The sequence below is a fragment of the Cyrtonyx montezumae genome, unplaced genomic scaffold (assembly GCF_038088225.1).
Source record: "Cyrtonyx montezumae isolate F1298 unplaced genomic scaffold, pur_monq_1.0 scaffold_8, whole genome shotgun sequence".
NCBI lineage: Eukaryota > Metazoa > Chordata > Aves > Galliformes > Odontophoridae > Cyrtonyx > Cyrtonyx montezumae.
The window spans coordinates 61,226,572-61,249,783 of record NW_027072089.1 but is presented as its reverse complement, the minus strand read 5'-3'; the positions used below and the strand labels follow the sequence as shown (position 1 = coordinate 61,249,783).

Sequence of the window (23,212 nt, the reverse complement as noted above, 5' to 3'; positions counted from 1 at the left end):
CTGCTTGTATTTGCGAACAACCACTGTAGGAATGCACTTTACCACTCCTCTGGAACCATAACAATAGCTCTTCAAAATTCACTAGTCCTTTGCTGGACAGTGGCATATCTGCTAGCTTTAGTAAAGACAGCACAGCAACCCACAACACAATACAACTGAAGATACAAAGATGTTCACCAGCTGCCACATTCCTCATGACAAGACTGTTCTATTTCTTCCTCATGTTTCTTGAATTGCCTTTTTCTTTTCTTTTTCTTTTTTTAAACCACGTTAGATGAAGGTGTATAAAGCATACCAAAAAACAAAGTCATCTTGAAACAGTTCTACACTAGGGTGGTTCCAGTAGTGACAGAAATAAATTCTGATTTACATTATGGAAGTGCAACCAGTAAGACGCTCAATATATGAGCATAATTTCTTCTTCATCTAGGGATTAAACTACACACACAAAGACGGACAGATGAGGAAAGGCATCCTTCTGGTGCCAGCAGTACGCAAGAGCTTTCTTGGTGAGAAAAATGAGATTATTGAATGCTTTTACATGGAAGCACATGGAGATCTTCAAAGCAAAAACAATTCAAGTTTCATCTTGTAGTCTTTAGTATCTAAATACGTACAATGCACATCCTCAAGAATCCAAAACATTTCTGTCCTTACTACCCGTTCCTGTGTTACCTCCACAGGTCTGAGGAGAGACTGACATTTCTGGTCCTTCTCTAGGTCTCTTCATAGATTAGGCAGTTTGTGAATGAAGTCCACATCAACATTAGCAAACACCCATGAAAAAACAAAACATAAAAACAGTCCTTATTTCTAGAGATAAAGCTTACATACAGATTAAACTCTGCAAGAGCAGCTGTGGCAGGATTTCATCTGTTAACTCACCTTTTCATACCTTCTGAAATCAATCTCTGGTTGTTCTGCTCTGCCCTCGGGTACAAATGATATCTAGCTTGCATTAATCAGTTCGGAGAAGAAAACTAAGAAAACTGGGTTGACATAACATGCTAGCAGCAAGGGCTGGTAGCAGTAAATAAATTTATTTCTAGATTTTTTTTCTCTAAACCAAGTTCATTTGGGGATAGAAATTAGAAAACAAACAGTCGCCTCACTATCCAAGAAAGGAAAAGAGATTTTTTTTTTTAATATAAATTCAGTGTAATTAGCTAGAAATTGGAACATCTTCTGGCTTTAACTATTTTTTGCACTCCTTAAGTCCCTAAGTCTAAGTTTTCCTTCTGAAGTGAGAATTTAAAATTCCACCTCTTCAATGTAACGATACTTTGATGTTCAGGTGAGAATGGAGAATCTTCTCCTTGCTGTTAACTTGTCAAACACTGTTGCCTCAGAAGAAAAGAAAGAAAGAAAAGACAGAAAAGAAAGAAAAACCTCATCTCTCAGGTGCAGTTACTGAGTGTTAATTGTGAGCAGTGAAGTGAGGTGACTTGTTCAAATTGCTTATGTTTCTTCTCCATTACAGTTCATCCTGTGTCAAATGGTTGGCATAGAGAAAGAAAATGTTTCATCAGTGATCCATTCTCTCTCAGATCAAGGAAGGTTTGCCCAAAAAGTGAACAGTTTCATAAATCTTGAGCTTCCATTTCCACATAGACCAGTACAGAAAAAGCCCAGTGACCCTTGCCAATGTGATAACAGAAGAAAAATCATTTCTGGGCCCGAACTGCTTTATTTTTGTGGCCATAAGTATTCAAAAATGAGACATTGAGACTCCATGCAGATCAACACCATCAGGCTGCCCAGCATCACATTCCTTGCATCTACCAGTCCTTGCAATACCAAAGGATGGCAAAAACTAAAATAGAGCAGAAAACAACTCAAAAGTCCCAACTTTCAAAGGCTAGGTTAAAAATCAAAATTAACCTCACCATTTAGCATCTTGCATGCTATTTCTCTTTGGCTGTAGTGTAGTATAATTGCCACTATGAAAGCTAAAGCAGTCCTCTATTTTCAAAAACTAATCAAGAATCCAGTGACTTTAAAAAAAAAAGCATTTAATTCATTATTCTTAAAAGACCATCTGCATTTTATGATTTCTTCCAATGTATATTTCTTTTCACAAGAATACACTATAATGTTTCCTGAATAGACATCATAATTAAAGTACTACTCCTAAAATAATTCCAAGTGATATGTATTTGTTTCATTTGTAAAAATGATAAATATTTACTAATGAAAGTGTGTAGCAGCTAAGGTCAAGTTGAAAATTCCAGACGCAAGATTTCAGAAATTGGTTTAGTCACACTCATCATGATATAACTTCAGCATGACATGTGCCTTGCTGTTAAATGGAAGTTGAAACAGGTCAAGGACTTAGATGGGATGATATCAGACTCAGAAACAGATTTCTATTTATCTCAGCACAGCCTAACGATGAAACCTTCCATTAGTGATCTCCCTTTCTATCTTCAATAATTATACTCATGCAATTCAGTCACCTTACAACCCAAGAGGACTTCAGCAATGCTTTTATTACAGAGAAGGAAACAATTAGTTAACAAAAACATTTTTTTTCATCTTGCTTGTTTCTGCTCCAGGCTATTTACAACCCAGAATGAGAATCACTTTTTTGTACTGAGGAAATGCAAAGCAAGTACTCCAGGAGCTACAGGAAAACATCATTCAGAAGTCATTCCCTTCTGACAGCACATTTCGACACTGAAAACTCTGACTGCTGAGTTGGAAGAAATATGCATAAAATAGTTTAAAACACATCTGCAGTCATTTTTGATTATGAAGTACTCCTACAGCATGTGATGACTTTGTTGTATACGCACAAATGGCAATATCTCTGTTCAAAAGGAGAAGTGCATCTTCCACAGAAGCTAAGTAACTTACAAAGCTGCAATATTCTCAGTGATGTCCAGGCAATGTCAAAGGACCACATCCCTTGTTGCATTGATTGTGTCAGGAACAGATAGATTCACTGTACCTAACACTTTGCAGGCCCCAAGCCAAGGAAGCTGCAGCACTGCTGTCAGCCTTTACATAACCTTTGACAAGCAGGCTAACAAAATGCATTTTATAATGGAAAAAAAAAAGTGACCATAGCCATGCAACTTCGTACTACCATCTTTACAAGGTGGTTGTTTGATTTCACTTCAGTATGATTAAATTCTAATTAAAGATATATATATCACAGGCAAATGTATATACTTATATACACACAGAGACGTAAGCATAATCACTTCAGTTTTAGTACGAAGGGAGAAGCTGAATGTTCCCACTTATCTGGAAAACAATTTTAATTCATATAAGCAAATAAAGCGTAGGACTAACCTGACACCAGGAAAAATTCAGGGATCGTGTGGTGTCTAAAATCCTTTGCAGAATGCAATTCCTTTTTTTGCTATGGGTTCTTGTGAGCTAATCTGGTTTCTCATAGATGTTAAGTGCTGGCACTTCTGCTTTTCAGTGGGGCACTTGAAAATCAGACTAGAGATCACCAGAATACCTAAGGCTACACCTCTAGTGCAGAAGTTTGTAAAATCAAGTATATGACACAAGCATAATTTAGTTTCTCAGTTTTCTACTGAACATAGGTTTCTTGTTTACCCTGTTGTTGTTTGCTCTCATCACCCTTTACTTTTCTACTATTAAGCACTAAGAAAAAACTAATTCTTAAAGGGAACAATTAATAATAGAAATATTCCTAAATTTTTAAGTTATTAGTCTGAAGATTTGAAATAAATTTCATAATATTGACTTAGAAATTTCCAGCTTTGATAAGTCTTGCTTTGAAAGACTGAAATTTTATGCTGTGAAAATTTATGCTGTACAATAAATGATGACAGAAAAAAAAAACCCAAAACACCAGAAATTAACAACAGTTAGAATACACTAATCAAAATATTCTAAAAAAAAAAAATCACTAAAAATCCATGCTAAGTCAGTTCAACAGATGCTGTTATACATCATTGCTTTAGCAAACTTACTAAACTTTTTACCACAACCACAGAAATGTTCTAGCATCCAGTTCACTGCTATTCTGAAAGTGATAGAGTGGCATAAAAAGCTTTTTAATGATTTTATTCAGGCAGACCTGTAAAGAATATGGCATTGATATAGTTGAGTGCATTTTTTATTAATGAACAATCTCAACAATTCACTATATTCCCTCCAGTACAGTATAAATACATATGCTTTGCTTTTTAAACTAGTTAAATCTAGGTATTGATGAGTGTTCTAGAAAATAAAACTTGATGTACTTCAGATATTGGGGACAGAAAGTTATTACTCAAGCCAGACTATAAAAAACTTAATGAGAACACACACAAAAAGCATAAGCAATAAGCGCATTAAGCCCAGAACTAAAGCCAAATCACCCACTCTCACAAAAGTGGTATGGAAAACCCCTTTGACTTAGGTCATGTAAAGTCACTTCAGCTACCTTAAATATTCATGATTGCTAACAGTGAGAAGGCAAAAAAAAGAAATAGTAGAGACTAGAAGGTCTCAATAGGCTGTTTATTCATGCATGTATTCTACTCTTCTATCCACTACTACCCACTTTATTCAGGTTCCAAATCCAGTATTTGCCTAGTATTTTGATTTTCAGGTAGTTTAGCTAAAATGAGTACCAAGAGAGGGGTACTTGGATGGATGAGCAATGGAAGAGGAGCCAGGCAATAGTCCTACACATTAAACCAAAGCAGTTAGCCTCCTTTAGAAAAGGAACAGTTTGCTTAAGATTGTACATTCTAAGTGCCTAAGGCATTTTGTAGTGCAAGAAGGTAGGTACAGTACAGGTTCACTTTGGATACCTGGTCTCCACACAGGGCACAACAAAGGAAAACAACCTAACTGGTTGGGGCTCAGTCAAACACCTATTGAAGTCCATGGAAACTCTGCTACTGATTTCAGCAAGAATCTAAGATAATACCCCTCACAAAACTCTTGCTCTATAAGGAAGAAACTAGAAATCTTCAGATAAATCAATACAAGAAACCTCCACAAATGCTAACAGCCTTAAAAGTACATGGTCAGTGTTTCTCCAGACTCAGGTCTCATAAATCATGATGTGCTCTATGCCTTATTATAGGAAATTAAAGAATGCATTGGAGAAGGGAGGTTCAAACATTATTCACAGAAATTATACACATTAACTGTGCATATACCTGAGTATGAAACATGTATTTTGTTAACTTTGTATGCTTAAAAGCTTAAAACGGAAGTATGCCTCAGAGTGCCAGACTCCAGCACAGCAAAGCATCCTGGAGTCAATATACCACACAGACTGTCTGGCTTGAAGACAATGATCCAGCTCAAGGTTATATCTTGAACTGTAATATTAGCTCCACATTAAGGGTTCAATAGTGCTCAGATGTGGGAGCCAAAGAAAAGGGGTTCAAAATCAGCTTGCTAGGCAGTATTCTAGGAAGCCTGTAGTAGCCTCTAATCTTAGGCTACCTGCTCTTGCCTTGGGGAAATGAAGTCATGGCAGTAAACATGTCATAAAAGTGATCTTCCTGGAGAAGCCTACTGCAAAAGGACGTTTAGCAGGTTTACACTGGCTTCCCTAAGTTCTTGTGACCAGGGGATGTGAAACTCAAAGCACAGGAGAGATGAAGATGATAGGATGTAAGCTGTAGTTATCTCTGTACAAAGCCACAGGCTGACTGCTGGGTGAATATGCCCTAAGCAGTAACTGGAAAGGTCTGTTCCCGGCTTTGCACAACTCAGCATGCCTCTATCTGCATTACAATATCCTTGGCCTGAAGGGAAGCAGTAACCTTCAGTACTTGAAGCAACATAGAATACTTGTTTGACCCCTAAGGTCATCTATTTCAACCTCCAGCTCACTGCAGGGATAACTATAAAGCTACATCAGATTGTTCAGAACCAAGTCCAGTCAAATTCTGAACATCTGAAAGGATGGAGATCTGACAGCCTTCTTTGGGCACTTGTTCCAGGATTTGATTATGAAAAAAACCAAAAAACACTTATTTATACCTAGTCAGAACTTCCCTTGCTGCAAGCTCTGCTTTCTTCTCCTTTCATCCCGCATTTCAAGAAGCAGGAAGTGTATTACAATTCCACAATCATGTGCTTTTCCAAGGGAGAAACTGGGAAATTCTCTAAGATCTACAGTGCATAATTATATCACATTTAGAACAAAATAATAAAAGCAAAAGAAAACAAAAAAAGAACAACAGAATCAAACAGTAATAGCAAGAGAACACATAATGCTGTTTTCCAGTATAATGTGTCAAAGTACAGACAAAATAAATACTGCGAAAAATCATAGTTCAGAAAGTTTGCTGTATGAAAAGAAATATCCATTCGGTGGAAGCATATTTCCCATCTAGCAAAAAGAGTGTTCTCTAAACTCTGATTTCTCTCTAGATCTCTATTACTAAATTGCTTTTCTGTACAAGGTCAAGTTGCATGGTCCTCATGCACAGCAGGAACTCTTACTGCCTCAAGTCTGAATAGAATGTAGCTCAGCTACATCCTACTATTATTTTCCTATTGCATCTGTCCGAGTGTCAGGCAGACTGCAAGTACTTGATGTAACCAAGACTTACATATGTGCTTGGGGAGAACAGTCTGGATACTTTTTTTTTCCAAAGTAGGTTAGAATGATCCAATACATAAGACCTGAATAAACCAGTTATGCTGAAGACTCCAATCATCGTATTGATGAATGTGGATTATAAATCTAGAAAGGAAAATTAACTTACAGGCACAGGAAATGCAATTAGATTTGTGTCCCAAGTATAAATATGAAATTCAGTTTTCATCATTAGAGTTATGTTAACTGACCTGTGAGTTTTTCCAGAACATCAAATCCATGTTTCAGAGCAATGATATCAAGAAAAGAGACTGTGCCATCTTCAAACCTGAAGAATGGAACAAAGCAGCACAGTAAATAAATCACGCAGGTATCATACAAACTTCAAATCTATTTTGAGAGTTACTATTTTATGTCTAGTGAATCTAACTTGCAGAGTGGGAACTCTTAGGGATTCATCTTCAAGTCTCGTAAGTGCCAGTCTTGTAAAGTCAAAATGTATTATTCAAAGCTAGGAGTTCACTTGAACAATTGCTTGTATATAACAGCCCAATTTTCTCCCATATGGGCTACTTGAGCATTCTGTATTTTTAAAGTAATAGGTAATGTTTACATTTTATGCCCTAATGTCAATTGTCTCCTTCCACCATTTGAAGTTGATGGGAATAGGTGAGGCAACAGGAGTGACCGTTCAAGCTTGTTTCACAATAGAAGGGAATGAAGAATAATGATGATAACAGAAGAAGGTTAAACTATACAGAACTCACTACTGTGTATGGCTGAAACTGAGATCACAGCACTTCTCTAAGAAAAAGGTAGTAACCTCCAAAGCTGCAGCAATTAAGACTGGAAATGAACACTCCAGCAACAGCTCCACGTCTCATGGATCAAGTTTAAAGCTAAACTTTCACTGTGAGGACAAAGCCTTCCCAGGAACACGGGTGTTCCTTGAACCTTTTTCAGAAAGGGCTGATGATGTCCACACTGAACACTGCACAGAGCACAGTGGAGGCACATTTGGGTAAAAAAATATTTACATGTGCACATGATACACAAGAAAAAAACGTATTTTTTTTCCAGATGAATCATTTCTTTTAATGCAGATTGAAAGCTTTTGGTGCCACAATTAAATACGTATTGTGAAACAACTCAAAGGTGTGAAACTTCAAGACTTCAAACACTTTTTCTTTAATAAAATAAATCTCAACAGAATAGTCTAACAGCTCTAATTTCAACAGTGATTTTCCATACTTCTATTTCATTCTTCTATTTCATTCTTCTGTAGTTATCTACTAATGGAAACAAGACAAGTTGCAGAGACAAGAGTCATCTGAAGAACATAAAAAGCTTCTAAAAACATCTCGTAAAGTTCCATACAAAATATCTGACTACAGTGCAGGGCTAGTTGGTGGCTGGACTTAATTCTGTATGGTAATATGTTCAGTTGTTACAAACAACAACAGCAGCAGTAAATGATTACCAATCAAATGATAAGAGAGAAGTGGTGCAAGGAAGAACAGTTCAAAAGGGATCCTTTGTGCTCACATTCCAATACAACGCAGGCCAAAAAAGCCTTCTTAGAAATTTCTAATTCTCTTCTAATAATCAATAATAGCAAAATCCTACTGTAATGATTAGTATCGGAGCGGAGCAATACTTCCAAAGAACAGAAAAGAATGATAGGAGAAGAAGAGAGAGAAGGCAGATGCTAGGAGTGGTTTCAAAATTAAATGTGGAAAACTACTAAAAATTTGCATATTCAAAAGGAAATGTCACAGTGGTCCCACACAGTTGCCATGCAGAGATTATAGGAAGGCTGGTAAAGAAGGAGGTGATTGGTCCCGCTCAAATATTGGCAATGGCTAGTAAAGTAATTAAAGCACTGGGATTTGAAGACCAGAGTAGAGACACTGCCACTGAGACCATCAAGAAGCATGCATAACCCTCAACAATCATCAGAATTAAAAAGTACGTGAAAAGGCTACAAAGGTGGCAGCAGGGATCTTCAAAGGCCCCCAGATCATATCTAAAGTAAAAAGGGAAGATAAAACTGGACTTCTGTTCATTAGATGGGACTATTGACCCAGGAGACAAGTGCAGTTCATGAATCACTAAGCAACAGAAGACTCATGAGCCACGATAATGTTTTATGATCTTAAAGACATTCACTAACGTAGTCTAGAGACTAGGAATGCCTTTCCATTCAGAAAAATAAAGCAAACACAATCATGTTTTTTTCACCCAACATTATGCTCCAGAACAGTGCAATTATTATGGTAGTAGATGCAAAAACAAACAAACAAACAAAAACCAACAACAATAAAAGTGACTTTTAGAAGCTCCACACTAAAAGAACCAGAAGCCGTAAAATAATTAAAAATAATTACTGAATTGCAGAACAGCTTAGGTTGGAAGAGACCTTAAAGATCATCAAGTTCCAGCTCCCTGACATGGGCATAGTTGACACACATCAGATCAGGCTGCCCAAGACCAAATCCAACCTGACCTTGGACACCTGCATGGATGGGGCACCCACAGCTTCTCTGGACAACCTGTGCCAGCACCTCACTGCTCTCTGAATAAAAAGTTTCTTCTTAACATCTAAACTAAATCTCCCCTCTTTTGCTTAAATCCATTTCCCCTTGTTCTATCACTATTAGATCATGTAAAAAGGTCTTTCCCCCTTCTGTTTATAAGCTCACCTCAAGTACTGGAAGGACATAATGAAGTCTCCCAGAGCCTTCTCCAAGTTAAAACAAGACCAACTCCCTTAGCCGTTTTTCATAGGAAAAGAGGAGGCGCTCCAGCTGTTTGATTACCTCCACAGCCTTCCTCTGGTCTCCCTCCAATAGCTCTACATCCTGCTTGTGCAGGGGGCTGAAACACATTGCTAAAAATATTTGCTCAAAAATATGGGCAATTCTCCTTTTACAATTCAGATACAGATACAATATTTTACAATATCCCTCTCCTGTATTTGGACGCTCGCTTTATTTCTACATTACCAGTTTTTCTCATCTGACAAAGAATGCACTAGCATTCTGTAATTTCTATAATGTGTATATTTACAGTATTGCCGTTGTATAATCCCCAAAATTACTGAACATCCTATGTGCAGCTTCATGTAATGTTGTCATCTCTTCCACATTTCCACTATTTCAATTATTTAATTGATCATTTTGCTTTACCCCTTGAGAAGTTTACACAAATTATCTATAAATTCTGGCATTTGGTAAGTAAAGCCTTAAAAATTATAGAACTGTAATCATTACCAAAGCAAACTATAATGCTATGAAGGGTAGCTATTCCTCTCCTGGGACACAAAGAGCTCTTTCTCAGAATATTTAACTGCATTTAGGACTGACTGTAAACATGCTACTTTACACTGCAAAACATTGACCTGAATGGCTACTTTTCGTTCTGATGTAATTGATACTTCAAGCTAATTGTTTCCCCACTCCAAGGCAGTTTCAACACTGCAACTCAGTTTAGGATGAAGCTCATTTTAATGCTGGTCCAGCAGCCATTTCCCAAAGTAATGAAGTCTCTGCAGCTGACAATGTATAAAGGGTACTTACACAGGATAATAGTGCAGAGACTCAACCCAGGAAACATCAAGCTTAGCTCTCCTAGCTAGTTCTTATTATAATTAATCCCACTTAATCACAGCTGGGATGAGCTCAATTGCTTAGCTAATTGTGTTTGTGAAAACCTGATAGCATTTCACATCAACCTGTTATTTGGCAAACTCCTTAAACAGCTCATGGCATAACAAAGACACAGAGCAGCCCACCTCAATCTTATCAGGGAGTTATGAAGATGATGAGCTGCTCTTCCTTTGCAAGCCAGACAAGACTTGTACTTCTAAAAGTGCTGATTCTTCCTTTGAGCCATGAGTGAAAACTGCTTACAGGTCCTATTATCATCATCTGCCTAGGAATGGAGAAGGCTAGTTTTTCTTTGGAAACTGTTGAGTGGTTGTCATGACACTTCTCTGTTAGGCTTCTGCATGCAAATGTTGTTTTCTAAACTTCAAGGCAGCAGAATCAGTGAAAGAAACAGTGTTTGTCCTGGACAGTATGAACTTGTCCCCTCTTAGCCAGGTCACTTCTGCATATAAATGTGATAACACATCATGCCCTGGACGGATGTGATTAGAAATAAAGCGTGAAGACAAAACAAACTATTCTTGTTTAAAAAGAGAAGTAAAATTTGGCGTAAGATAGAAATATGACTCCAGAGTTGTGAAACTTGTGAAATATCTTAAGTAAAACAAGTTATTCTGTATATGGGCAGTATACACGATCCAACTTAGAGGTGGGAGCACTGGCCTTTGCTTTCTGAGAAGGCTGACTTGCCCAGCAGGCAAGTAAGACATTCAGGCAAGTAAGACATTCAGCTGCTGCTTTTTTTTTCCTCCCAATTTACCCAAAGTAAATCCAGACACAGAGCCACTGGATATTAATTTCTCTGGCCAGAGTACAGCCCAGAGCTTAGAAACTTTGATAAAAATTCCTCCACGATGTTAAAAGTAATCCAGCTCATCTGAAAGCATTCTTGAGTCAATACAAAGCCCAATGTGCGGAGGGCTGACATTGCTGTCAGTCAAGCTCCACTCTCCCTTACACTGGGGCAATGATTCCATTTAGGTCAGAGGAGCAAAAGCCATCCCTTAGTTTCTGAGGCAGGTAAAAATGAAGGCAAATCCACAGGAGAAAAAAGCACATTTCTTGAATAAGCTGCTTTTCCTTTTTTTCCTCCGTTCTTTTTTTTTTTTTTAAATACTCCTCAAGAGTGGAACTGTCCTTTGAAGTGAGATGTTACACAAGTTCCTTTCATCTTTTCAATTCATTTATTTTCATCTCATTAAAAAGTACAACAATACGGAGAGGTTCTTGGCATGCATTAGAAGTAGTTCATTCAGATCTTGCTTCTCACCTCTGAGAGATATTCCATATCACCTCCACATGAAACAACCTTCTCAGTAAATTTCCTTTTTACACTTTATAGAAATACAGCTGTTTGTTCTAAATTGACTTCTGCTGGAATCACAATAGTGCCAAGGGTATACAGTTCATGACAGTAGGAACAGACTTGTTTCCATCACGTCCATGTTTTTACATTAGCAATTGCCATCTCTGATACTGGCAGGGGAACAGATCTTAATTGGTCTCACTGCTCCCTGACATCAAAAACGAGCACTTGCAAAAAGAGCACTATTTGTTTTGCCTTTCTTTAACTTAAAATACATCTTTACTGTCCTGTTAGACCTTTAAGGCTCTGTTCTGCCCCCACTGAAACACAGTTCTCAGGTAAGTTTCTGGACTGTTTGCGACTCTCTAGAGGATGGGCTCCCTTTGCTCTAGCTCTGTCTCCTCATAGCTGATTCCATTCACTGCTAGCAATTTACCTATTAGTTACCTTCTTAGCTAGGTGGCTTTTCAAATAGCAACAGCTGAGTGTTTCTACAGCATCATTTGAGACCAACCATCCAGCTGCAGCCTCTCTGATCCTCTGTAAATAACATCTTTCAAACAGGATCTTATCCCCAGGCCTCTACCCTTTGGTACATGCTCCCTTCAGTGTGAATGTCTTTATTTTATGGAGTAGATGCTGCTGAGGTGAGTAAATAAAATTGGGAGATAGACCACTGTAATGAGCAAGCATGCTATCTCTAAGCTTTTGTAAGAACTTTTCTTTTGTGTAACTGCTTTCACAGGAGCATGTTGCAGGCAGCCAGGAATTTAAATGCCAGGAGGGCAGTAATAAATTACAGACTCTTGAATAGGACACCTACTCTCACCACTTTAGCAGCTCATTTTTACCTCTGTTAGAAGTACATTACATGTTTAGGGCCTGAGCAACTCAACTGCCCTTTGTGGAGTAGGAAATGGAATGAATGTATCAATCCATTTTTATTTCTCAAATGTCTCTGTCTTTTATATACAATGCCTAATTGGGAACTTTGTTTTCTATCTCCATCCAAAAAATCTTCCCACTTTGCACAGAGAGATTAGCAATCCTTCAGTCTATTGCTCAAGTCAGTCTGAATGGCACATTCTGATTATCACATAGAGAGATTATTGGCTCCTCAGGGCTTTGCCTTTGAGTAAAATTTACACTTCTGAGAACACTGCATCAGAATTACCTTCAGCTGTATGCAGATTTTTTATAAAATTAGCTTTCTCCTACTATTTTTACAATTAATAGTTTACAATATTTTTTTAAAAGGAATTATTTAAACAAGAACTGCAGCCAATAAGCATTTAAACCATGCAACAGCGTAGAAGTTATGTCTCAGGACTGACATCCTCCCCCACCAAGCCTTATACGAGCCCTCTACAGAGCAATAAAACTACTTTATTTTTCTTTTTCTCCACACAAGAGCCATCAGTTACAGAAAGTCCTGAGATGCATTTGTCACTAGCCAAAGGTTCTCTCCCAACCTTGCAAGACAGGGCAATATGATTTCTTTGAATTGACAGGGGTGGAGGAAACAAAATATTCTTTCTTTTTAAAATTCCACTGTGCAAACAGTATTACCTTAAGGTATATAAAACACCGTGGAAAGGGACATTTCCTCAACATATATTAAACATAAAAGTCAGTCTCTGGGAACAGAAGCCCTGCTGGTTCACTGGCCTCAAATAATAGTATGTTCAGCTCTCAGCTAGCTAGCTTGCAATTTACTCATTCATCTTAAATCATAATTTAATGTCAACAAGAACTCCAGTAAGGTGCAATTCACTGTGAGCAGGTTTCTTGCAAGTCATTTCTGTATTTAACGTTTGATATGCATTATTCTCACATGATTAAATATCTATCATCCAAATATTCATAACTCTGCTTCCCATGGGAAGGTAAGATCCAGACATAACCCCAAGTAATGGTTAAAGTGAGCAATTTGCAAAGTGTATTTGCATAAACTGTTCACTGATAAATTATGAGTAATGAATCATTAATAAAAATTCAAAACCTTTCTTTGATTTTCTTCCTAGAAGGAAAGAAAGGATGAAAGACATTCTGGAGATAAATTTTTCATGGGAAATAATCTGACCAGCTGTAATCACTTGTCCATATTCAGTATAAACAGATTTATTTCCTAATGAGACAGAGATGCAATCTTTCATTTTTAAGGTGCACATGATGATAAAGAATGACTTTGTAATGAACTATTAGAGACGAATCAATTTAAAATTAGGCATACAAAAAAGACTCCACTTGAACAGGAGTTTATTCTTACAGATTCACATGTAACAATACAGCTGCCTAACCACGTGTGACAGTGAGGCAGACTAAGATCAATGACTTCAGATAATGGAGTAGTAAGTTATCTCTAGATAACAGAGAAAAATCCCCATGACTGCTTTCCAGTGTGTGGGCTCAGTCCTACAGAAAGGTCTGTGCCTCAGAGCAGGGCTTACTGCAATGCACAAACCTTCTTTCCACCACTGACAGAAACAAAATTTGAGCACTTTATTTCTGTATATTACCACTGCAAACCTTCTGGTCCAGGTGTTTTGCTGACGGGAACAAGAGAAGAGAATTCAGATTGAGAACTGAGAATTAATTTCCTTTCTTTATAAATAGAAAGGAGTATTAAGTGGATGCTAGAAGCCTTCATGCATGCACTGACAGGACATGGTATTGCCACTGTTGTCTTTTCCTTGTGATGCCATTGTGCACGTGTGGTTATAGCTGGTGGCTTGTGCCAACTAGGAGTAAGGAGCAGTAACAGTGCTAAGAACCTAAATTAAGTTCAGTGTATGATATATGTACAACCAACACCTTGCATATCCAGAAAGGCTGGCATCTTGATAGGACTGACCTAATTAAATTACTGCTGTAAAACAACTTAGGTTGTTTTATGAGGTCTGATAGCTAGCTTGCATGTTGAGACCTTTATGATTGCAGTAAAATTGCCAGAGTAGAATGCAAAGGGACAAATACAAGGTATATTCCAGCTAATAAAGAATTCCAGGGTGTGCCTGCAACCCTTTTAGGCATCAGACGTGCAGTCAACTGAGATTTTCACTGAGGAAAAAAACATGCTCCTCCTGTTACACTCTCACACTTGAAATATTGGAAGCAAGACATGCTACACCAACCCAGAGGCATCCTGCAGTCAAATGCTGTACTGCAAAACCTACAAAGCTGTCTTCACCCTTCAGGAGCTCAGAAGTACTGTAATAGAGAGAACTCTTCAAAAATTTTCCACTTCTGAGCATTGAGACAAGTATATGGTAGTTAAATAATCACAACCAGAAAATGTGCTGAAGAAAAGACAGGAAGAGGTGAGAGATGGTGAAAACAACATAAGTGGTTTGAACTGAAGTATCTCAGGTGAGATTATTAAAATGAACAAAACCAGATGATGAGATCCTCCTATGGAAAAAAAGGCTTTGGATATCTTCCCACACATGATATAGAAAACACAAGATGACAAAACTTGTTGAGTTCGATCCTTGCAACAGCAAAGAAAACTAAGTACAGATAAGATAATTGCATATACTTTGGCTTTTGTGAGTAGTTATACAACATATGATAGAAGGCTTTGACTGATGGAAACTCTGGTCTGAAGAACTGTAAGTTTATGTGGCATGGAGAGATAAACAACCCCAAACAAGGTTTTCAGCTTGAAAGAGACAGGAATTAAAACATTCATCAAATTACTTGGTCAGGAAAACTGGACTGAAGACACTAGGGACATAAATACAGTGGAGACCTAAAGATACTTGAAGTCCAAGTTCAAAAAAGCATCCAATTTGCATCCCAAAAATTGGAAAAGAGAGAGAAAAACTTCTACAAAAAGCTCTTCAAAACAACCTGCACTAAAAAAGAGGTCTTAAGATTTTAGTACTGCTTATAAAAGCTGATATAAAATACATAAAAATTACATAAAATTACATAAAAGGAAAAGATAAACAGTATCTAAACATATAATATATAATAGGATAAAGAATAAAAATAAAATAATTATTGTCATTCAATGAGCAAAGAGGTAGGAGAGGAAAAAGAGCCTAAAAATCAAATAAATACTACTTGCCTTTAGTTTTTAAGAAGGACTCTGAAGAAAAAGAATAGGTCAGGACAGGGTGACTCATGGCTGAAAGTGTGTAGAAAGTGTGAAAATTGAAGTTATTGCAACTGGTGTGGAAACTGAACTCAGAGGCTTTAATGTACTTGAGCAGGGGAAGACAGATAAACTATGTCCCAGAATAGTAAGAAACTGACAAAAAACTCTCAAGCCCAGCAACACATGCCAGTAAAAAAAATTGTTAAATCTTGTATTAAAAACATTAAATACAGTATTTTTCTTAAAGTAAGGGAAGTGACAGCAATCCAGGTAACAATGTGTTATGCACATCTTAAATTCTGAAGAAAACGACAATTAAGTGAGTAAATAAAAGCAGGTTTCATCATGGATCACCGTGAACTTTGGAAACAGATGGAAAACACAGCCCTTAGAGGCAGCCTTTTGCAGAGCACACTGCTTTTTCTGGGCAAAGGAAATGCAAAAAAACTAATTTATCTGTATTTCTGCAAAGCACTACCTCTAGTGCCACATGAGAAGCTATTATAGAATAAGGATTATTGGAAGAGTGCTACAGTAGGCTAAGAAATTGTGCTGAAAGGGGAACTACTACGTGGGGAAAAGCTGATTTGTTTAGTTCCTCAAGGACTTGGTTTGGGACAAGTGTCTCTTTTAATAGTAATGACCTTGGCAAAAATGATAGTAGTAACGTGAGCATAGAACAGGCTCATGAAATGAAATCTGGAAATTGTCAGTGCAGAAGAGGGGGCTGTATACTGTATACAGAAAGATACAGATCTTTTTAAAAAGCCCTAAAAGCAAAAGCAAGATGAAACATCCAATGTGGTATAATGCACAGTATGTACAGTACTATGCATAAACCATTATAAAGTTAGCGATTACTTAGATTAGCTTCTGCCATGATGAAGGATTGTCAACTGGAGAAAAAATACAATAGCTGATCAGATCAGCTATCAGCTACCAGCATCACAGTCAAAAAAAAACATGCTAGGATTTACAGATAGAAAAATGCCAACTCAGTCAATGAAGATCTGATACAATTTTCTGTGGCATAGGTTGTATGATGATCAGAGAAAAGGACAGACCATCTCATAAAAGTGTTCAGTTCGTTTAGTACGGAAGCTCAAATCTAGGCACAGTTGTTCTCAGTATGTCAAAAATAGAACAGGTGAGTAATAACCAGGGAGGAAATAGAGCTATTTAAGCTACGGGGTAAAATGCAGATAAACGATCAGACCGATGACAGTGTAATATAGACTGTAAAAGCATAATACAGACTGCAAATTAGAAATCCTGTGTTCAAAATGAGATTACAGAACAGTTTCCCAACAGGATTTGTAGGAACAAAACAACAACAACGTGCCCTCCTGCTCCCATGCCACAGGTCTTACATATAGGCTCAGTATTAAGGAAGACATTACACAGTCTGAGCATTTTTGTCAGCAAACTGATACTATCACCCAGAAGATGCTTGCCACTTCTAAGAATCCAGTAAATGGAAATGCTGAAATACAACTCCAGTCACTTTAGTGCTAATTGAAATTACATAAATACAGAAGCTTCTATCCTTGGAAACACCTAAAAATTTAGGAATCATCCTTCTGGATGATCTGCCTGTGAACAAGTTCATTCCCATCGATTATGGATTGAGGTGGCAGTGTCTTGTGCAACACTGCTTTTGTACAGACCCTGTGACTACAGAGACAAGAGCAGAAGCAATGCACCTACTAACAGCTTTCATTTCCTACAAATTTGCAAGTATTCTGTACCAGCCTGACAGTATGATTTATCAACTAGTTCCATATGCTTCCAGTAATGAGGTGAGGGTGGTGAGGAACAAAAAGATAATTTTATTTAGATTAATTGTTGTGGAAATAAAAGCTGATCTCGACAGCTGTATGATTTTATAAAATGATGGAAACACAGTAAAACACCCACCCCCATGAATGTTTTTATCATGTAAAAGTGAAAAAATATCACACCTCCTCAATCATACAAGACAGAAATATCAAGAAAGAAGATTGTACAGTGACATTTTAATGCAAAATACTCCTTTGAAAAATACAACATGTACTAATACAGCATATCATCTATTCTCTCTTATCGATAAAAGCACTTTCACAATATGGCTTTTGATGAGTGCATAATCCTCCAATGTATTTCCTCACTGAAAATATTCAGAGTTTTTTATATGCTATGGAGAGCACAACAGCAAGTCTAAGAGAAAATGACAGCATGAAAGTGTCACAGACTTGCATAAGAGCACTACCGACAAAAATCAATGTTGTCTATAAAGAGCTCGACAGAGAAGAGTTCCTCTTAGTTTACTGGCCAACCTAAGACTAACAAGCACTGAAAAGAAAATACTTGCTCTTCCACTGCTTGCCTGTTTCAGGTGCAATGCACAGGTATTTCAAGGACATGCAGCCAGGTAACTGCAGCTTGTACAACGATAGGAAGTCTCGTATGAGAAGAAATATCCAATAAAAGACCAAGCTTGCTTCAAATATAACAGTGTCTCCTGAGACTCACTAACCACTGCAGATAACTAAATATGGAAGAAATTGAGTAGCTCTACATGTGGGGAATTCCTAACAACACACAGAGGAAGTATCATTGCACTTGAAGGTATACTTTGAAATATACAAATAATTAAGTACTTTGCCAAAACATTTTTGGGAAGATAGAAAACAAAGCAAAAAAAAAAAGAAAAACAAAGAAAGAAGTAAGATCCCATGCATTGAGTTGATGTAGGTTCTGACTAGGTCATAAGGGCACCACAATGTTGCATTACAGTTGGGTGGTAAATAGGCACACAATGTGCCCAGCCCACACGAGAAGCCAGGTACTCCCATTTCCCCATACAAATAAAAATAGTTTGCCTTGATGGAATGGGAACTCCTTGTCAGCATGAAGTGCCACTGGAGAAACCAAGTATGAATTTGGAGAGAAAGGCAGATGGAGCTGCCATTCACAAACATATTATACAGCTTGTCGGGAAATACAGAAAGCATATTAGATACATGTATGCACTATAAAGCCCAAATCACCAACCATTCAGTATTTTAGCAGTCAGAGGAATCTGTGATTTTAATTCAACAATAGTTCTCTATGTTAGAGAGTGGAAACCTGTTATGTCATACAAAAGTCCTGCACACTACCCTAAAATGATGTAATCAGTGGGTCACTGCAATGTTTTCTTTTTCAGTACAATTATTCACAAAATTAATTTTAAATATAAATCAGATACTTTAATCCTTAGCCCATGGAGAAAATCTCACATAAAACCCAGTGAGACTTGTCAGGCCATTCACTATTTTGATATATCAGCTATGCTTTGGAAGACTTCGCTCCTCCGCCCTCCCTTCCACATATATGTAAATGTTTGCCTTACTGAATACAATTACTGAAAAAACTCAGTTGAGATTAGATTTCAGTTATAATTAATGATGAATGTGTCAAAGTATTATGATGTTGTTTATCACACTGCTTGCAATGTAATTTAGTGCAGTAATACTAAGACTTGCTATTTGACAGTTATTTAGCATTTAAGTCTTCTTAAGAGGCTCTGCAGAGCATCCTGAATGCTAACTATGGGAAGATTATATTATACAAAAGCAGCTTCAGGCAAAATGTAGCGACAAGTTGCTAGAAACCAGCAGAAGCTCTTAAATCTTATGTCATCTACAAGCTGAAATATAATAATTAAATGATCTAGACATATTGTAAAGCTAATGAGAAATCCAAAGGATAAATTTAAAAACTTGCATTAATAGGGCAGCTTAGCCATATGAGGAGGAAAATAAGTTATTTGTTTTTTCTGATATAATTTCTGAAAAGATTTCTTCCTTTTAAAAGTGTCCATACACACAGAAGGTGGAAAACTAAGACCTTAGGGGGCAAAAAAGTAATACCTTTGGATGCCATAGACTGCTCAGGGTATTTCCAAGTAAGTCTTGGCTGTCCTGACATTTTTTTTTCCCCTCTTTGTAGCCACTAAACGCAATTCCCTTCATCTCAGACTTAGGTCAAAGAAATTCTCCCCCTCAGGGAATCCCTGTTGACTGTTTGTATGTAGGTTTGTGAGCCCCATAGCAGGACACGGGGTGAATTCTGTGAAGGGTATGCAAATCTGCAGTGATGAGCCACATACCGGCCCAGTTCAGCGCTTCTCCTCATCACCTCAGATTTGAGTGGAAAGCCATGGTTTTCCACATGTTGCTGATGACAACTAAACAATCACAACTGATTGCTGCGTGTCCTGATCAAAAAATTAGCAGGCATAGAGGGAAACAGTAAAGAATATGCTCATCCATTTTGTAGTTATAATGGTTAAAATGTTTTAATGCTAGTTATAGTCATGCAGGGTGTGATTTTTAGGTGAACTTGTAGAAGCAGAAAGAAGCGGTTTTTTGGAATGCTGCTTTCAAATTATGACACGATGGAAATTCACACAAAGCCAGAACTGCACATCCGGACTAGTTCAGTTCAAGTTTTCACTACATGACAGCATTCTGTGAATACATCTCACAGCATTTACAGTTCACTAATGTATTGTAATTTCATCCTCCAAAACTCAAATATTCTTCAGAGACTCAATTCTACTCTCTGATGAAAAAGAACAATTCTCCACAAGTTCTTCTGAAAACAAAGCAAACACTTAAAGATCATATTGGCTCAACAAGAACATAAAATACACGTGATCTTCCGTTGAGTTCTGCATTCTTGTAGAAACCATTCTAAAACATCATTATATCAGTATAAGCCTACAGATATATCTTACCAATATCTCGACACTATGTCTGGAATGTAAAACAAACAAAAACAACAACAACAAAACTCTATTTCTTTTTGAGTTTTAACTTCTTAAAATTGATCGTCCGTGTTTTAGTAACAAAGATACGTTCTGCTTTCCAGCAGAGCTTGGCTACAGACAAGCAAACTTGCTCTTTTAAGAGTATTTTGTGCCTCATATTGCCTGTTTTTTTTTTTTTTTTTTTTTTTGAGAATATAGCAGATAAAACACTGTCAAGATTTTGCCTAATGCGGTTTGCATTTACTTTAGTTTTTTAAGCTTCGTTTGTTATTGGAATTCAGTTCTGCAGATAAAATGTTTAATAAAAGTTGACTAATGTCTTTGTTCAATTAGCTATAATATCATCAATTGAAATTCTAGTGTTCAAACTCACTGGAACCATTTCAAAGGCTCCTCTGAGAAAAACAGAATACATTAGTGAGGTAAGTGGAAGATTTTCAAGAGGTATATCATCCTGTATTGGCACATCCATCATCACAAAAAGCTTGTAAAATTTTAAGCTATGCAAAAAGAATCAGCATTTTTTACCATCTTATGTCACCATAATAACAAGTGCAAATGCATGAATGGATGGAAGATAATACTGATTATCCACATGGACAGATATTGCTTAGATGACCATATCACTGAGAGCATTATCCAGTCACTTCTTGACTTCCAGCAGCTCAATGCCATGACCACTACCATGGGGAGCCTGTCCATGCCCACCACCCTCTGGTGAAGAATCTATTCCTACCAGCCACCTGTTTTCTCCTGACACAGCTCCATGCCATTCCCTTGGGTCCTGTCGCTGTCAGAGAGAGCAGAGCTCAGAGCTGCACCTTCATTCCCCTCATGAGGAGCTGGAGATGCCATCAGGTCTCTCTTCAGCCTCCTCTGCTCTGGACTAAACAAACTGAGGCCTTCAGCCGCTCCTCATATCTCTTCCCTTCTAGATTCTTCAGCAGAAGAGCAGCATGCTGCCTGCTTCTGCTTATATCATGGGTGCCAAGAGAGAGGAATGGTGCCCAAGGGACTGGCAGTATGCCCATATGACAATTGGCTTAGTTTAGAGTTATGGTCAAACACAATCTTCTAAACCATCCACTGCTATGAAGAAACGTGACTCCATTTACTTCAAATTTCTTTCCTGTGTACCTGTGACACATACGTGTTCAATGTTCATCCTGGTTAGACCAAACTGGATACCTTCCATACCACAACTCATGTTCTGAAGCAGAGCAGCCAAGCATTCAGCTTGGGCAGCTCCCCTAGGATACCCCACACAGGGCCAGCTCACTGCTGCTGATGGCAGGTGACAGCTTCTAAATTAATACCTTTCATCCTTACAGGAACATTCCTATAAGGAGATAATGAAATAAAAGCAGTATCCATCAGCCTAAATACAACCATAAGTTTCTCATCTTCATCTGCGAGTTCTCCTCAGTCACTAGATGAAAACAAATTTTTGTAAAGCTCTTACTGAACTTCTTGCAATGCCCTCATCAGGCAGGTGAATATTATTCTAGCATTCAATGAAGGTGAACTGAAGCCTAAAAAGGAGAACAATGGGGTCTTTGTTCTGAGATACTGCAGGTTCTCCTTTCAGGGGCTAGGAATAGCTACTTTTCTGCCAAATGGTAGCAATACTTGATTTCAGAATTTAACACTGTCTGGGGAAATAAAATCCACAGCCACTTTCAAGAACAATGTTAAGTAACAAAGACGCTTCCTAAATTCAAACACATAAAAAGTTAATCCGACTTGTAGAAGAACAATAGTCCAGATCTCTCAAATCCTAGGTATGTCCTTCAGTTACAGATTATTATTCCTTAGTGAAGTCAAGCGTACTAAATAAAGAACTGCACATAACCAATATTATGTACACCTAAGATACAAAGCTGTACAGAGAGATTGCCTAACAACAGGATTTTATCTGAAATAGAACAAGAATTCTCTAAAGTAAGTAGAGTAAGAGAAAATATTTAGTTTTAGCATCTCTGAAAAGCACAACTAACATGACTGTTTAACATGTGAAGATTGCTTTAAAGTACCAAGGGACTATTTGAAAGCAACATAAAGAAGATACGTGATGAAATCTGTCAAAAACAGTAATGCCACCATACAGACTGTACTGTACTTCACCTCTACTGGTCAGTAATGTTTAGAGGCGTGTGATCACATAACAGGCTTTCATTGGCATCAGTTGAGCAAGATGCAATATGGCACCACAGAGCATTTCTTAGCTTGTAAGACGTAAAATAAACAAATAATCATTTATGAACTAGATACTTCTTTTCTTTTTTAAAATACTTCTTTTCTTTTTTAATCCTTCTGAAACAAGACAGCATAGGTGCAGTTCTTGAGAATATTGGATAAATTTATACTTGCTCTAAGAAAACAAAACAAGCTAGCATTATTCTGGCTGTTCTACCTCCTGAGGTGTTCAGATACATATCAATTAGTCAAAGGCTAATACTTATGCTAAATAAGTTTTTGCATTGATCCCTCCTGGAAACACTGGGTCCTCATACAGCTCTCTAGAAGACCTCATATATATGTGGAAAAGCATCTGTTGTTCCTGGGTTAGCAAAAAAATCCATCAGACATACATTTCTCTTACTGTGTAAATGCAAATTAACTATGCTAGCATCAGCATAAGTAATTTATAATTAAGGAAGTTGCACTATTAGAAGGGAGTAGTCTCTCTAGCATAACAGAAACTAACAAAACATGGATTGCAAACTAGAAAAAAAGTCTTCATGTGTGAAGATGGTTTTGAAGTTGAACCAGCTAAACTGCATCACTTTCTGGTGAGAAAACATGCTGA

At 37.4% G+C, this 23,212-nt stretch overlaps 1 protein-coding gene across 1 annotated transcript in view; it reads right to left on the bottom strand.

Moving 5' to 3' along the window:
• The window catches only part of MOCOS (molybdenum cofactor sulfurase), a 205,782-nt gene that overhangs the window by 84,120 nt on the left and 98,450 nt on the right, over positions 1 to 23,212 (bottom strand). The window contains exon 5 of the mRNA XM_065752644.1: positions 6,784 to 6,860. Coding sequence (XP_065608716.1) covers positions 6,784 to 6,860 — 77 coding nt within the window. The remainder of the gene's footprint in view (positions 1 to 6,783; positions 6,861 to 23,212) is intronic.